The 17581-nt window shown below is 36.6% G+C and overlaps 1 protein-coding gene across 1 annotated transcript; it reads right to left on the bottom strand.

Moving 5' to 3' along the window:
* Positions 1–16397: 16397 nt before the first annotated feature.
* On the bottom strand, positions 16398–17360 carry LOC118970091 (olfactory receptor 14I1-like). The gene has a single exon (XM_037005596.2). It carries the CDS (start codon positions 17358–17360, stop codon positions 16398–16400), a length of 963 nt encoding a protein of 320 aa, XP_036861491.2.
* Between the last annotated feature and the right edge of the window lie 221 nt (positions 17361–17581).

Raw genomic sequence — 17581 nt, forward strand, 5'->3', positions numbered from 1 at the left:
GGGTTGCTTTAATTTGTCTGATTTCTCTCAGACTGCTCAAGTACAGTTGGACAATATTCATCATATCATAGACAAATTTTCACAAATGCCTAGGGTGCCTAAATGGTTTTCTTGGCTTCACTGGAGATGGTTGGTAATTATGGATTTGCTTTGTTTATGTCACCGTATTCCTATTATGTTAATATGTGTGCGCAAGTTAGTTAGTAGTTTAAAACCTATACATGCTTAAGTTACTCTACAAGAAGACATGTCAAAGAAATAATCAATCCTCCCATGTTTTCTTCCATATGCTACCTCTATATCTTTTCTACTTCCTTCCTAATTACAACCCTTAAATAGAATTCATGCCTCTTATTGAATTTACCAAGTATCATAATTCCTCCAGGTGATAAAGATACCTCGAGACAAGTGCTGGGCATAGAAGCCACAGGGCATAAATCTGCAAAGAAGTAAAAAGCTAACCTTTTCAAACAATATGGCTTCTCTCTCACTTACCAACTTTACATTTCCCTGTATGGCCCCAGAAGATGACTGGTTAGCCAGAGACGGGTAAGATTCCTCAAGGGAGGAACAGCCTAAGACAGATACAGTCGCAGGGGGGCCATCAGATGAGAAATTGGGGAACAACAGTGGTGAAGTGTAGAAACTCACCCCCCCTGTTTTGAGAGGAAGCTTCTGCATCCGTGGATGTTTTATTGCCTTTGTCTATCTTGGATTAACACATAGTCTACAGGCACACATATGATCATCTACAATTGCTCTCTTACAACACTAAACTATGTTTTCTACGTTTATCTTGCATCTACCTACCACTTCAGCATTTTATTTAAAATAAATATAATAATAATAATAAAGGGAGAAATGTGGGATCCACATATAAATCAAGTATAGAAATAAAACAAATATTCATATTTGACCTGATTGTTTATATTTCATAATGCGTGATCAAAACCGAAAATTTCTGTGATGACTGCCCTTATACTGTTAACCATCTAAGAACTTATTCACTATGTAAGAATTCGTTCATCATGTAAGAACTTGTTCGTTATGCTTCAGAAGATTGGAGACTCTGACGAGATTTAGGCTTGAGATGGATTAATGATTGTGCATTGAGCATTGACCCCCTATACAGAATTTTATTGTTGTTAACAACCATGTGATCAATAAATATGAGAGATGACCTCTTAAAAAATAAATACATAAATAAATACATAAATAAATACATAAATAGTGTAAGGAACAGGATACATTCTCTGACGTGTATTTCACACATTTTCCCCATTCCTTGTAGTACCTACAACAACATAGGAACTCTCACAACTAGCCTCAGTGATAAAAGCCAAGTTTTTATCCATCCATGTTTTGTACGTCATTGCAGTGAGTCCATGTCTGCCGCATCCTACAGGAATTCCCTGACTCATCTATTCTGTAGTTGTTGATAGAGATCAGGTGGCTGCACAAAGCACAAGGGGGAACCCTGGTTGAGCCTGAGAGCTGGAGATGCTCAGACGGCCCCGCGCCCTTGGGCCAGGCCTTGCGTCATTGTTCAGCTCTCCCGTCCTTCTGCACTGCTTACTGAATGAGTGAAGCTACCACTATGTGGAGAATAACACCTGCCGATAATTTTTACTAAATCACTACATTTATTTCTGGTCATACAAAGTGGGATGTGAAAATCCTAATGTTCTATACGTACATTGTTTTATGTAAAATGATTAATTTACCTTCCTTTAAGATGGGGTTAGCTCTGAACAACTTCTCCGTACAGCCATTTATTTATTTGTTTGTTTTTCTTTTTTTGTGTCGTGTGGTACATACAATGAAATGCAAAATCCTTAATACATTTAAAGGAATTCTGATATATATATATAATCATGTCACCATCAGCCAGATCAGGATGTCAAGCAATCTCACTACTTTTCTTATTTGCCGTAGTTCAGCAATCCCTTCACCCCACCCTCCCCTTTGGTAATGACCAGTGTCTTTTCTATGTACACGATGGACAAATATTTATAATCAAAATTATAATACAGAACTCTCTGGTTGACAAATATATTGGTGAGCCTCTATCAAGAGCCACCTAGGAACAACCAAACAGTGAACTAATTGACAGCTTAGGTGGGTATGTAATTGAAGGAAATGGCATCACTTTGCCAAAGAGGTATCTTCCGTCTGTGTTCATTGTAGCACTATTTATAACAGCGAGACATGCAAACAACAAAAGTGTCCATCAACGTGTAAATAGACTAAGTTGTTTTATATATATATGTACATATGTACACATATACACACAGGGGTAGTAGTATAGCATGGAGAATATTGTCAATGATTCTGCAACATCTTTCTATGTTGATAGGTAATAACTGCAGTCATGGGGTGAGGATATTATTATATGTGGAACTGTGTGTGTATCTGAAACCAATATAAGATTGTATGTCAACTATAATTCAATTAAAAAGGAAAAAGGAAAGAATATGTGTAACCAAAAAAAATATCATCATGTATAAATATTTTTGTGAAATGAGTCACACAGAAAAAAATAGTATATTAGCTCACTTATGTGTCAAATATAAATAAAAATAAAATGATTTATAAAAACTGGAAGTACATTCTTGCTTCCCATGTCTAGAAACAGGGGTGGAAGGTAAGTGAAGCTGGGCAAAGTACCATTTTATAGCCATAAGATGACTTAATCCTGGAGAGCTAATATATAGCATGTAAATACAGTTAATAATTATGCATTGTATTATTGAAACTTGCATAAAGAGCAGATTTTAAATCTTCTCATTGCAATAAAAATGTGGTTATTATGTGAAGTGGTGGATGTGGCAATCATTTTGTAAAATGTACACCCATCGAATCATCCCATGTTATACCTTACATGTACATGTGTCAATTATATTTGAACAAGACTAGATAAAAATGATCACAAAATGTGTTACTGAAATAAAGAGAGTGAATCCAGGAATGTGCTGACCTGAGTTTGATTTGTCTCTACAGCAAACTTGTGCAATTTGGCAATTTTCTTTATATGCACCTTAAACCTGTGGTCAAAAGAGATTCTACTTTCATGACTTACTGCGATTTCACAGTAAGGTGATATGTGTCACATTCCCAGAATAAAATAAGCAAACATAATTTTTCAGTATTTATTTGGTAAATTAAAAAGTCTATCATAATAAAAATTATGTGAACATCATGAGGTGCTGATTCCAACATGGTTAACTAATTGGAAACTATATCTTATAGGATCAACTGGAAAACATAATATAGCCAGGCATGATTTCTAAATGCATTACATCTCCTTTAATATATTAAAAATGGAACTTTCCTTAGGGAAAATATATTCAAGCCCAAATATACTCCAAGGTATATTATTCTTATTAAACCATTACCTGACACACACTGAAATGAGAAATGGTTTTACACATGAATCTTAATTAACAAAACAAAGCAGGTATAAATCTGTCCTATGAAATAGAAGTATCCCTACAGTAGTAGAGGTCGATCTAATCATTAGCTTTTTCTGCATAGAAATGATTTTTAAATGACACGTTTTATGTGAAGTTGTTACCAGTGAAGATGCTGCTTTCCCAGGATCGTGTCTTGGAGGCTATGAAGAAGTCAGCAGACACGAGTATGGAGCAACCAGCAAAGATTTAATGAAGTGAAAAGGAAAGAGTAAAACTCCCACTGACCAGGAAGGACCAAGAGGGAATGCCATTAGAGCTTCATTGTCTGGGGTTTATCAGCACAGAAAGCATTCAAGTGGCTGGGAGTTATTGCTGGGCCCTTTTGCTATGGCCAAGCTGGGATAAAAGGGAAGAGAAAAAAAAAATTTTTTTCTTTGGCTGATTTTCCCAGATGTCCAGGGTGAGACTTCTTGTTTACTGTGAATCCTTGACCATGACTTTACCTTACCAGGGCCTTGAGCTTTATCTGCCTGAGTCCCACCTGTCTCAACCCCAACTCAGAAGAGGGAACCTTCACTGTCACTAGGGAGAAGTGCAAAGACCACTTTGGCTGCTTCCTTCTGACAATGGAATGGGTGACTCCTGGGGAACAGCAGGCTAGGTTCAGTCTCTGAGTTGCCTATCTTGTGAACCCTGGTAAATGTCGGATGACTGTCATGGGTGTTCCCATTTGCATTACCATCTGGACCTTGATGGACTCTAAATAAGAGGTGACAGATTTGATTAGAAGACTAAGTAGACATGGTCCAAAAATGAGAGCAAATAATATCACTCCAGGATGGGGAATGAAGGGTGCCAGCTGGGGCCAGAGCCACCCATGGTGGATTTGACCATCTGGCCCAGTCAGGAGTCCTGCATTTCCCTTTCTGTGAGCTTATTAAAGAGATGGATGTGCTGCTTGATCCTCTCTAAATTCCCTTCTACTAGTCATGAGGTGATAACATAAAAACAGCAGGTCTCACTGGGCACAGCACAGGTGCCCCTGGCCTCAGTGGTGAGCATATCCAAGGCTCTCCTCATCAAAGAACCGCCTGAGCTGAGGAATCTGAGGCTTTTTCCTGGGTTTCTATGGCACCTACTATTACTTTTGAGGTGCCTCACATTGCTAGGGAAATGTTTCTAATGCTCCTTTTGAGCTCAGAAATCCCTATAATCCAAAACAGGCCATGGAATATTAAGTATCCAGGCCATTCATCTCTAATATTGCACTATCTGTGGATGAGCCACTGAAATCAGGGGTTTGGGGCACCTGGCTCGTATTCTGGTGCTAGAGTGACACATCCAGGAAGGAACCTGGGTTAGGCAGCTGCCTGGAGGTGAGGATGAAGGTATGTTAAGAGTCAATACATCAGGTATATTTGCAATTATTGTGCACCACCCTCTCCATCCCCTCAGCAGGGCCAAGCACACATTTGTTCCACTAATAAAAATACTCCAGACCTAGCCAGTCAGACTCCAGTTGACCATCCTTGTAGCTGAGAGTATTTGTGTGAAGTTGGAAGACGACTATAGTTGGCCAAAATAGAGGAAACCTTTGGCCCACAGGGATCAAACTAGAGTGTTTTAAGCCTGTGTAATAATCATGAGCACATAAGGGAGAGAAGTTGGTGAGGGATTCACGATGGGTATGAGGAATCTGACAGTGAAGGCTTCCAAAAATGAGCTGAATGACATAAAAATGAGGGTAAGGCTCAAGGTTGTCACAGGAGATGTTGAAGACTGTCTTTATTTTAGGTCCAGTGCCAAGAGTCTCTTGCCCCAGTGAATTGTTGGCTGTGGCCCAAACCTCATTACATTAATTATTGGTGTCATTGAATTTATTATTGCTCCAACACAACCAGACACCAGAGATTTTCCAGGCAAACGTGGGTCTCAGATGATGGTGTAGGAAGGCTATAGACATCAAAATCCTCTTCCTTTTCAGTGGAAGCCCCCCACTCAGGAAAGGTATGATTATACATAAAGTTGGTGTTATAGAAATAGAAGACCCATGCCCCATGGATCAGAGAAGCACAGACTAGCTTTGGCAGGAAGGTGCTGGAATTTGCCTACTTGCTTAACTAGTAATGGAATAACCCACTGTGGATCAGGGGAAAATGGGCCTCTACCTAGTCCATCGTTTTTTGTGGTGGTGTAGTTTGTATAAGAAAAACCTCAATATCATGTTGTGGTATGAGCAACTGTTTCTAGTGATACTAGAATTTCGAGGAGATCTGTATCATCCACCAGATGATCTCAGCAGAGGCACATCCAGCTACTGGTCTGGTTACTTAGATTAGCAATTTTGTTAACTACTGGAATCAGAGGATAAACCACTGCCATGAGAGGAGTCAATAAGGAGGGTGTCAACAAAAGTAGTAAGTGTGGTTTAAGGCTATTGCTTGAACTTTAAACCCATCAGGGGTAGATATACTGTTGGAACTGAGAGGGGGACACAAAAACTTTGAACAATAAGAGAACAAGAATTTCCACTCCCACAGTGAGGCCAAAAAGGACCCAGGACTCTGGAGTCATGAAGTGCTTATCTTAGGCATCTGCCACCTAAAAAGGATCTTCAGATATCCTACAAACTCACAAGAATAATGGGTCAGGGAGTCCTCCTTGATCAGAGGACAGCTTGGATTTTCAGACACCGAGGCCCTCAGTCAGGAGTCATGGATTGGAGACTTGTGCCCTGTCACCTTTGTTGCAGTGGGAGTGAGAGGAATTACTGTAAGAAGTCCTTCCCAGATGGCATGAGAGAAGAACCAGTAGAGGGCACTGTCTTAACTAAGACAAAGTCTCCTCACTCAAAATGAATACTTCTTCCCTTCTGGAGCTACTTCCAGTTTCTGGAGGGTTTGCTGGAATTGGTCCAGGGAGGTGACCTGATTTAATTGTGCAGTTGTCTCTGTGTCAAGGAGGACGTTATTGGTCAAGAAAGGCCTACCACAATGGAAGTCCACAGATCTCCCAACACAAGAGACCCAAGGAGGACAACACCAAGACAGATAATAACTAAAATGGCAAAGGACAGAGTAGTAAAAACAGCCAGAGAGAGAAACAAGAACACCTACAAAGGAAAACCCATCAGGCTATAATCAGACTTCTCAGCAGGAACCTTCCAGGCCACAAAGGAGTGGCATGATATATTCAATGCAATAGAGGAGAAGGGTCTCAAACCAAGAATATTCTACCCTGCAAGATTATCATTTAAATTTGATGGAGGGATTAAAGAATTCCGATATAAGCAAAAGTTGAAGGTATTTACCACCCACAAACCATCTGTACAGTGTATTCTAATGGGACTTCTATAGATGGAAGTGTGGCTAAGAATAAATAGCTGTAACCAGAGAAAATAAAACCACAGCAAAGGTAGCAGACCAATTAAATACTAACCAAGTAGAAAGTCAAATGCGTTAGCCACAAAGTGAGTCAAGGGATATACAAAGAGTACAGAATATGCCACCTAACATATAAAGAGTGGAGGAGGAAGAAAAAGAAGGGAGAGAAAAAAGAATCTTCAGACCATGTTTATAATAGTGTTATAAGTGACTTAAAGTAGACTGTTAGATAGTAAAGAAACTGCTCTTGAAAATTTTGTAACCATGAATCTAAATACTGCAATGGCACTAAGTACATATCTATCAATAATCACCCTAAATGTAAATGGACTGTTTGCATCAATCCAAAGACATATTACAGAAAGGATAAAAAAGCAAGACCAGTCTATATGCTGCCTGCAAGAGACTAAATTCAAACCCAAAGGCATGCACAGAATAAAAGTGAATGGATCGGAAAAGATATTTCATGCAAAAATAGGGAGAAAAAAGTAGGTGGTGGAGTACTTGTATCAGGAAAAATAGATTTCAAAACTAAGAAAGTAACAAAAAACAAAGAAGGACATTACATAATGTAATGGAGTCAGTTCAACAAGAATGTATAACCATTATAAATAACTATTCACCCAATGAAGGAGAACCTACATATGTGAAACAAATACTAACAGAATTACAGGGGGAAATAGAATGAAATGCATTCATTTTAGGAGAATTCAATATGCCACTCACTCCAAAGGACAGATCAACCAGACGGAAAATAAGTAAAGACACAGAAGCACTGAATAGCACTTTAAAATAGATGGACCTAACAAACAACTATAGAACAGTCCATCCAAAAGCAGCAGGTTGCACATTCTTCTCAAGTGCACATGAAACATTTTCCAGAATAGACCACATATTAGGCCACAAAAAGAGCCTCAGTAAATTCAAAAAGATTAAAATTCTACCAACCAACTTCTCATATCACACAGGTATGAAACAAGAAATAAATTGTACAAAGAAAACAAGAAGGCTCACAAACACATGGAGGCTTAACAACATGCTCTAAATAATCAATGGGTCAATGATCAAATTAAAACAGAAATCAAGCAATATATGGACACAAATGAAAACAACAGTGCAGCACACCAACTTCTGTGAGATGCAGTGAAGGCAGAGGAAATGGCCTTTATTATGTTGAGGTACTTGCTCTCTATACCCATTTTGTTGAGAGCAAAGTATATAGCAATCCTGGCCTATTTAAAGAAGGAAGAACAATCCCAAATGAACAGTTTAAATGAACAATTATTGAAACTGGAAAAAGAGAACAAATGAGGCCCAAAGTCAGTATAAGGAGGCACATAATAAAGATTAGAAGAAATAAATAATATTGAAACAAATAAAACAATAGAAAAAATTAATGAAACCAAGGGACTGTTCTTTGAGAAAATAAACAAAATCGATAAACCCCTAGTCAGACTTATCAAGAAAAAAGAGATTCTACACACATAAACAGAATCAGAAATAAGAAAGGAAAAATCACTAAGGACACCACAGAAATACAAAGAATTATTAGGGAATACTATGAAAAATTCTTTGCTAACAAACTGGATAACCTAGAAGAAATAGACAACTTTCTAGTAACAATCTTCCAAGAATGACCCAGGAAGAAACAGAAAATCTGAGAGACCAATTACCAGCAGTGAAATTGAATGTGCAGTCAAAAAACTACCCAAGAATAAAATCCCTGGAACAGATGGCTTCACCACAGAATTTCACCAGACATTTAGAGAGGACATAATGCTCTTTCTTCTTAAGGTTTTCCAAAAAATAGAAGAGGGGGGAATACTTCCAAACTCATTCCATGAAGCCAGCAAAGTCACTACAAAAAGCTAAGGACCAATATCCCTGATGATCATAGATGCAAAAATACTCAACAAAATATTAGCAAACTGAATTCAAAAATGCATCAAGAGGATCATCCATCATGATCAAGTGGATTCATCCCAGGGATGCAAAGATGGTACAACATTCAAAACTCCATCATCATCCACGATATCAATAAAAAGGACAAAAAACACATGATCATCTCTATAGATAATGAAAAAGCATTTGACAAAATTCAACACACATTCATGATAAAAACTCTCAACAAAATGGGTATAAATGGTGAATACCTCTACATAATAAATGCCGTATATGACAAACCCACAGCAAACATCATACTTAACAGTGAAAAGCTGAAAGCTTTTCCTTGAAGATTGGGAACAAGACAGGGATACCCACTCTCCCCACTTTTATTCAACATAGTACTGGAGGTCCTAGCCATGGAAATCAGAGAACAGAACACAAAGAAATAAAAAGCATCCAGATTGGTAAGAAAGAAGTTAAACTATCACTGTTTGCTGATAACATGATATTGTATATGAAAAACCCTAAAGAATCCATTCCCAAACTACTACAACCAATATCTGAATTCAGCAAATTTTCAGGATACAAATTAAATGCACAGAAATCTGTTGCATTCCTATACACCTATTATATTCCTATAAACCTAAGCAAGCAAGGAAAAGACCTATACCCTAAAGAGTACAAGGACACTCTTGAGAGAAATTAAAGAGGAAACTAATAAATGTAAATTCATCCCTTTCACTTGGGTAGGAAGAATTAATATTGTCAAAATGTTCATCCTGCCTTAATCAATCTACAGGTTCAGTGCAATTCCTACCAAAAATACTGACAGTATTCTTCAACGAGCTGGAACAAATAGTTCTAAAATACATGTGGAACTTCAAAAGACCTGAAACAGCCTAAACCATCCTGTGAAAGAACAATAAAGCTGGGGGGATTAGTCCCTTCAACTTCAAGCTCTACTACAAAGCCACAATAATCAAGACAATGTGGTACTGGCACAAGAACAGACACATAGATCAATGGAACAGAATAGAAAGTTCAGATATAAAGCCACACATATATGGCCAATTAATATATATTAAGGAGCCATGGACATTCAATGGTGAAATGACAGCCTCCTTAACAACTGGTGTTGGTAAAACTGGACAGCTACATGTAAGGGAATAAAACTGGATTACTGTCTTACTCCATACACAAAAGTAAACTTGAAATGGATCAAAGGCCTGAATGTAAGTCATGAAACCATAAAGCTCTTAGAAGAAAACATAGGCAAAACTCTCTTGAATGTAAACATGAGCAACTTCTTCATGAACGTATCTCACCGTGCAAGGGAAATAAAAGAAAGATGAACAAGTGGGACTACATCAGACTAAAAATCTTCCATACAGCAAAGGACACAAGCAGCAGGACAAAGACATCCTACAGTATGGGAGAATATTTTCATAAATGACATATCCAATAAAGGGTTGACATCCAACATATATAAAGAGCTCCCTTCCCTCAACACCCAAAAAGAAATAACCTGATTAAAATATGGGTAGAGGATCTGAACAGACTTTTCCCTAAAGAATGAATTCAGATGGCCAACAGGCATATGAAAAGGTGCTCCACATCACTAATCATCAGAGAAATGCCAATTAAAACCAAAATGGGATATCACCTCACACCAGTTAAGATGGCCATCATCCAAAAGATAAGAAACAACAAATGCTGGCAAGGATGTGGAGAAAGGAGATCCCTCCTACACTGTTGGTGAGAATGTAAATTAGTTCAATCATTGTGGAAAGCAATAGAAGCTTCCTTAAAAAACTAAAAATAGGAATACCGTTTGACCCAGGACTTCCACTCCTAGGAATTTACCCAAAGGGAACAAGATTCCTGATTCAAAAAGATATATATGGTCCCCTATGTTTATCACAGCGCTATTTGTATTAGGCAAGATATGGAAGCAACCTAAGTGTCCATCAGTAGATGTAATACACATACACAATGGCATATTATTCAGCCATAAGAGAAAAACAAATCCTACCATTAGCAAAAACATGGTTGGAACTATACGGTATTTTGCTCAGTGAAATAAGCTAGTTGTAGAAATACAAATGCCAAATAATTTCACTCATTTGTGGAGTAGAATGTTAAAACAAAACTGAAGGAACAAAACAACAGCAGACTCACAGACTCTAAGAAGTGACTAGCAGTAACCAAAGGAAAGGGTTTGGGGAGGGTTGGCAAGCAGGGAATGGAAAAGGGGATTAAGGAGCATTATAATTTGCACATATAATATAATTAGATCACAGGGAAGCAGTACAGCAGGAAGAAGACAAGTAATGGCTCTATAACATCTTACTATGCTGATGGACAGATTTTGCAGTAGGGTGTGGAGCAACTTCATAATACGGATGAATGTTGATACTACAATGTTGCTCATGAGAAACTTTCATAAGATTGTATATCAATGATACCATAAATTAAAAGAAAAAGCCAGTCCCAAAGTATTTCACACACTGTATGATTCTATTTATAGAACAATCTTGAAATGACAAAATTAGAAACAAAGAACAAATTAGTAGTTGCTAAGGTGTGAGAATTATGGGCTTGGGAGGGAGGGAAGTAGGCATGGCTATAAAAGGGCAATGGGGGGGCTTCTTTGTGGTGATGGAAATGTTCTATACCTTGACTGTATCAAAGCTAATCCTGATTCTGGTATTTCACTGTAGTTTTTACAAGACATTACCATTAGGTCGAATTTTAACAACAGCATGTGAATCTACAATTATTTTAAAATAAAAAGTGTAATTTAAAGAGAAGATTGTATACTTCATGATTATATTTACAGGATATTCTGTAAAAGTCTAACCTATAGGGTCAGAAAGAGGTGAGTGGTTGCCACAATAAGAAGGGAAAGTGGAATTTTCTACCAAAAGGGCACAGGGAAATTTTGGAAGGTGGTGGACATGTTCTGTATCTTGATTGTGGTAGTGGTTATACAGCTCTATGATTTTATTAAAATTTATACAACTGCAGTATAACAATGAAGCAAAACTGAAGGAACAAAATGACAGGAGACTCAGAGACTCCAAAAAGTGACTAGTGGTGACTTACCAAAGGGGTGGTGTGTGGGAGGGCGGGTGCGGAGGGAGGGATAAGGGGACTGAGGGGTATTATGTTTAGTACACATGGTGTTCGGGGGTCATGGGGAGAACAGTGTAGTACAGAGAAGGCACATAGTGGATCTCTGGCAACTTGCTGAACTGATGGACAGTGACTGCTTTGGGGTATGTGTGAGGACTTGATAATATGGGTGATTTTAGTGACCACATTGCTTTTTCATGTGAAACATTGACAAGAGTGTATGTCAAATGTACCTTAATAAAAAATTTAAAATGAATTTATATAACTATTAAAAAATGATAGTTCCTGGGAATCTAATGTACAGCATGTTGAATGTAATTAACCACACTTCATTATATAATTTAAAGTTGCTGAGAGTAAATTCTAAAAGACGCCATGCAACAAAAATATGTAATTATGTGGGGTAATGTGTTTAGCAACATTATTGCAATTGTCATTCACCACATATATGGTTTTAACTTTTCATGATTTGCACCGTAAACATACACAATGTTACTTTTCTTTTTGTTAGTTGAAGTATAATCGATATACAATCTTATATTGGTTCCAAGTGTACAACATGGTGGTTCAACAGTTACCCATATAATTAAATCCTCACCCTGACCGGTGTGGTTATGATCTTCCTATATAAGAACATGTTACAGAATCATTAGATGTATTCTCCATTCTATACTACCATCCATAAGATGTCTGATTCACCAAATTATATTACAATTAAGAATTTTTGTTCCTCTTTATCTCCAGCAACCTCCCAAACCTCCATCCCAAACCCTCCCCCATTGTAACTACCAGTCACTTCCCAGTGTTTATGAGTATACTGCACATTTGTTCATTTAGTATTGTTTGTATTTTAGCTTCCACAAGTAAATAAAATCATATTGTACTTGTTTTTCTCTGCCTGGCTTATTACACTTAGCATAATATCCTCTAGGTACTACCATGTTGTCACAATGGCAAGATTCCTTTTTTTTATGGCTTAATAATATTCCATTGTATATACAAGACACTCTTCTTTTTCCATTCATCTCTCGATGGGCAATTTGGTTTCTTCCACACCATGGCTTTCAGTTATCACTCAATAAACCTGATAAAAATATATGCTTGTGTATATGGATAAATAGTGTAACATTGGAAAAAGGCCTTCAAATGTGTATTTATTATACACATAGAGCATCAATGACAATTACCAGTAAAATAGACATTTAGAATTTTCTTTATTTAACTATACCTGCTTTCTTCTCCTGCCCTAAGTCTGTTAATGCCTAAAAGAAGTTAATAATAGATAACATTTAGAATAATAAAAAGTGGAGAGGCTAAACATTTTCTTTTCTACAACTCTAAATTGCTAAGCATATAGTAGATAAATCTTAGGAGAAGAAAGGTTTAATATAACAATGCATTTTTCACTATGCAGAAATGGATTCTATTACCATTGCATGAAACTCAATGTATTTAATGAAAGTGTTCAAGTGTACCTTTAAAATTAGAAAGAAATACTAGGAATTTACCCTAAGAATGAAGCAACCCAGTATGAAAAAGACAGATGCACCACTATGTTTATCACAGCACTATTTACAATAGCCAAGAAATGGAAGCAACATAAATGTCCATCAGTAGATGAAAAAATAAAGAAGATGTGGAACATATACACAATGGAATATTATTCAGCCATAACAAGAAAATAAATCCTACCATTTGCAGCAACATGGATGGAGTTAGAGGGTATTATGTTCAGTGAAATAAGCCAGGTGGATAAAGACAAGCACCAAATGATTTCCCTCATATATGGAGTATAAGAACAAAGGAAAACTTAAGGAACAAAACAGCAGCAGCATCACAAAACCCACAAATGAAATAACAGTTACCAAAGGGAAGGGGACTGGGGAGGATGGGTGGGAAGGGAGGGATTAGGGTGGGGAAAAGAAAGGGGGCATAACAATTAGCATGTGTAATGTGGGGGGTATGGGGCTGGTTCTACAACACAAAGAAGACAAGTAGTGATTTTACAGCATCCTACTATGCTGATGGGCAGTGACTGTGTAGAGGTATGTGGGGGCGACTTGGTGTAGGGCGGAGTCTAGTAAACATAATGTTCTTCATGTAATTGTAGATTGATACCAAAAAAATTAGAAAGAAATGAAGTTTAGGATAAATACATATAAATGTGCAATTATTTTCAGGAAATTTGAACATTCTTTATCGAGAACCATAAAATATATCATTTCTTTCCATACCTCAATTTTGCAATTAATATGTATTAATTTCATTCCTAAATATTATCTGAAAAATGTCAATATTACCTCATATTTGTAAAATCAGTTTTCCCAGAATATTCCTGGTATTACTCAACTTGAAAAAGAACAAGTATATAAATAAAATTAATGTTTCTTCAGAAGCTCTAGGTAGCCAGACTAATATTATGATGGAGAAGTAAATATATAAAATGAACATAAAGTGCTCATAAATAGTGTATGCATTCAAGGTAAAATTAAATTTTAATTAAGGGTTTTCCCAAAGCAAAAGAAAAGTAGATTTGTAGATAGTGACAAACTGTATCATCTCTGGGAGATAAATCACCTGTATAATCATCTACATTCTTTCAGCTCTAAAATGCTGAAACTTGAATAATTAAAATCAAACTGTAAGCAGCACAATCCCAGATAAAATAAAAAATTTGATACTTTTATGCTCTTGGATTGATAAAATTTCTCAAATAATATTGAAACCCAGAAAATTCTGATAAAATTGTTTCTTGGTAATAAAACATTTTTCTTCAAAGAGAAGATACTACCACTTAAATAGACATGTAAATGTAGGAATTGATTCTCTTTCTTCAAAGTGAGAAAGGAATATATGTAGTATTAACAAATTAATTTATATGCTAACATTTTCAAATCACAGTGATATGATCAGAAATTCAATAACAATAAAAATGGGCATAGAACTAGCTTTACATATTTATAAAGTAACTCCCTTACATATTTTTAAGTACAATATGTATATCATTTAAAGAAATTCTAATTCTCTAATATTCTGAAATACAACTGAGATGAAACTCTAACACATAAATGACAACAATTGGAAAACTGGGTTTTCAATTTTCTAAGGATGTGCAGTAATCATCATATAGAGGAATACGAATGGAGTAGAAATGGGTGGAGATCTTTTTTAACAAAACCTTTAATGTAGGTGAGTTGGAATAATGTAGATATTCACTGGTTAGGGTATGAATAAATGAAATGTGGTGAGTCCTATAACGTGCAGTGCTGTAGGAAGAATAAATTAAATAGTTATACTCAGCAACTTCAACAATCCCATTGGGTTAAAAGAAAACAGACATGAGATTTATTTTTAGTAATATTTATTAGAATGAACGGATCACCAAAGAAAAACAGATGGCCATATTTAGTATGAATTCTGACTTATACAACAACTAAATTTGAGGGAGTTCTCCCTTTGAGTTTGTTAAGTTAGGGCTGTAGATCATGACATGCCATAGCTTGTTCAATTTAAGATTTAATTTTAGGCTAGATCAAGGTTATTGTGTATCTGGAAATCATAGAATTCGTATGTCTTTTTATAAATATATGTGCCTCTCCTCTGCTGGAATAAAAATATTTCACTCAACTCTGAAGTAGGAATTTTACACACAATTTCACCAGAACGTGTTAAGGTTACAGAGAACAGCAAATATTTTTCTCTAATAGGAATCATGCAAAGTGTGTGAAGCTGTGTTTTCTCTCCTACCTACCATAATGGCTAGCATCTCCTGGCCCCAAATTTGTATTTCCCTGTGTCTCACCCCATCACATGCAACCAGGTTCCATATGCAAGAAGGTCAATGACTGAATTCAACTAACTTATCTCCATGTTTTTATTCTTTGTCTTATAAATGATTAATGTGTCCTTTAAGCATTAATTAAAACTATCACAATTACATGTTTGCAGTGATAAATATTATTTTATGATGCTTTGTTTTATATGTCTATAAGGAGCTATTCAGGGTTTCCTAGTATGCATACTAATTATTAACTTTCACTTTGCTAAGTCTATGAGAGTTGGACAATCTGAAAAAGGATTTATGTGGTGTATGTTTATGCATATTAACAGATACAAGCATTATTTTCTGCAGCTATCTAATAAAATTTCATGCTTTATGTTCATCTATAGAATGTGAAAATACACTAAAATAAAGAGATAAGGTGAAAAACTATAGGTATGGATTATCTTACAGAAACATAGAACTGATTTTTCATCTCAGCATTACAAAAAAATCAGTGCATATGTGGGGAAATAAATTTATCATTTTAGATCTTTATTTGCTTTCAAAATCATGGGATTGAAACTACATAAAATACCACTACATACTGCATAACAATTGGTATTTAAATAGTGCTACAAGAAATAAGAGCTCATTTTATTCAAACAGTTATTTTGTTCACATGATTTACTTCAAATTTATTAATATGTTCATCTCTCTTTTATTAAATGACCACACTCCTAACATGTAACTTTAAAATTAAAGTTAATATTTTTGTACACATTTTCCTACATTGATTAGAGTAACATCAATTTCTGGTTAAAAAATAAAATCTCTTCTGTGGAACTGGAAAATTTTCTTTAACATTCTATGGACAGCAGACTTAATCTCCCTGTTCCTCAGGCTAAAGATGATGGGGTTGACTAAGGGGGACACCATGGAGTAGAACATAGCTGTGAGGAGGGTTTGAATGCTTGATGAATTTGAAACAGGGCCTAACAAAGCAAACAATCCAGAAATTATAAACAGAGTAAGTGTAGCTATCTGGGGGGAGCAGGTGGACAAAGCTTTCTTCTGGGCTTCCACAGAATGCATGTGCAGCACAGTTGAAAAGATGTGAACATATGAGGCAAATAAGATGACAAAGCCAAGTAATGCAATGCAGGCACTGACAGCAAGGGCCACAAACTCAGAAAATTGCACAGCCTGGGATGAAATGCTCATAATTTGAGGTACATCACAGAAAAACTGGTGAATCACATTGGACTCAGTGAAGGGATGACTGAACATGGTCCCTGTGTGGACAGCAGAATAGACCAGCCCACTGGCCCATGAGCCACATGACGCCTGTGTGCAGAAACGGGGGCTCACAGTGGACGCATAGTGCAGAGGGTGACAGATGGCAATGTAGCGGTCATAGGACATGACCACAAGGAAGAAGAACTCTGCAGCTCCAAAGAAAATAAATAGGAAAGTCTGAGCAGCACATGCTCTAAGAGAAATCATTTCCTGACCCATCAAAGAATTTGTGATGGATTTGGGAACAGTAACTGTGATGTATCCAAAATCTATAAGGGATAAATTGCCGATAAAAAAGTACACGGGCAAGTGAAGATGTGGATCTATAACAATGATTGTAAATGTCAGTAGATTTCCAGCCAGGGCACCCAGATAAACCACTAAGAATATCAAACCTTGCAAGATTTGGAGCTCCCGGGAGCTTGAGACGTCCTTCAGGAGGAATTCTGTGAAGATGGTGAGGTTGTCCGTATCTGCTAACATACTTCAGAAACCTGTAGTCAGTTGCAAAGGGATAAGATGATGCTGGAAACAGATGGGTTAGAGAATTATGTCCTTATATGCTGTAAATATGTGGTATAAATTGGTTTACTGAATTAAATGTGCAAACTCATATACAAAGCTTTTACCTTGAAGAGTGCTTATTAATTAATCGAATGAAATAATCAAGCTATAAGAAATACCGTAAAGCTAAAATATTAAAT

Source organism: Manis javanica, unplaced genomic scaffold, assembly GCF_040802235.1.
Source record: "Manis javanica isolate MJ-LG unplaced genomic scaffold, MJ_LKY HiC_scaffold_36, whole genome shotgun sequence".
In the NCBI taxonomy this organism is placed as follows: Eukaryota; Metazoa; Chordata; class Mammalia; order Pholidota; family Manidae; genus Manis; species Manis javanica.

Bases quoted from the DNA above. Each gene is read 5' to 3' on its own strand.
- LOC118970091 (XM_037005596.2), bottom strand. From the start codon at position 17,360: ATGTTAGCAGATACGGACAACCTCACCATCTTCACAGAATTCCTCCTG.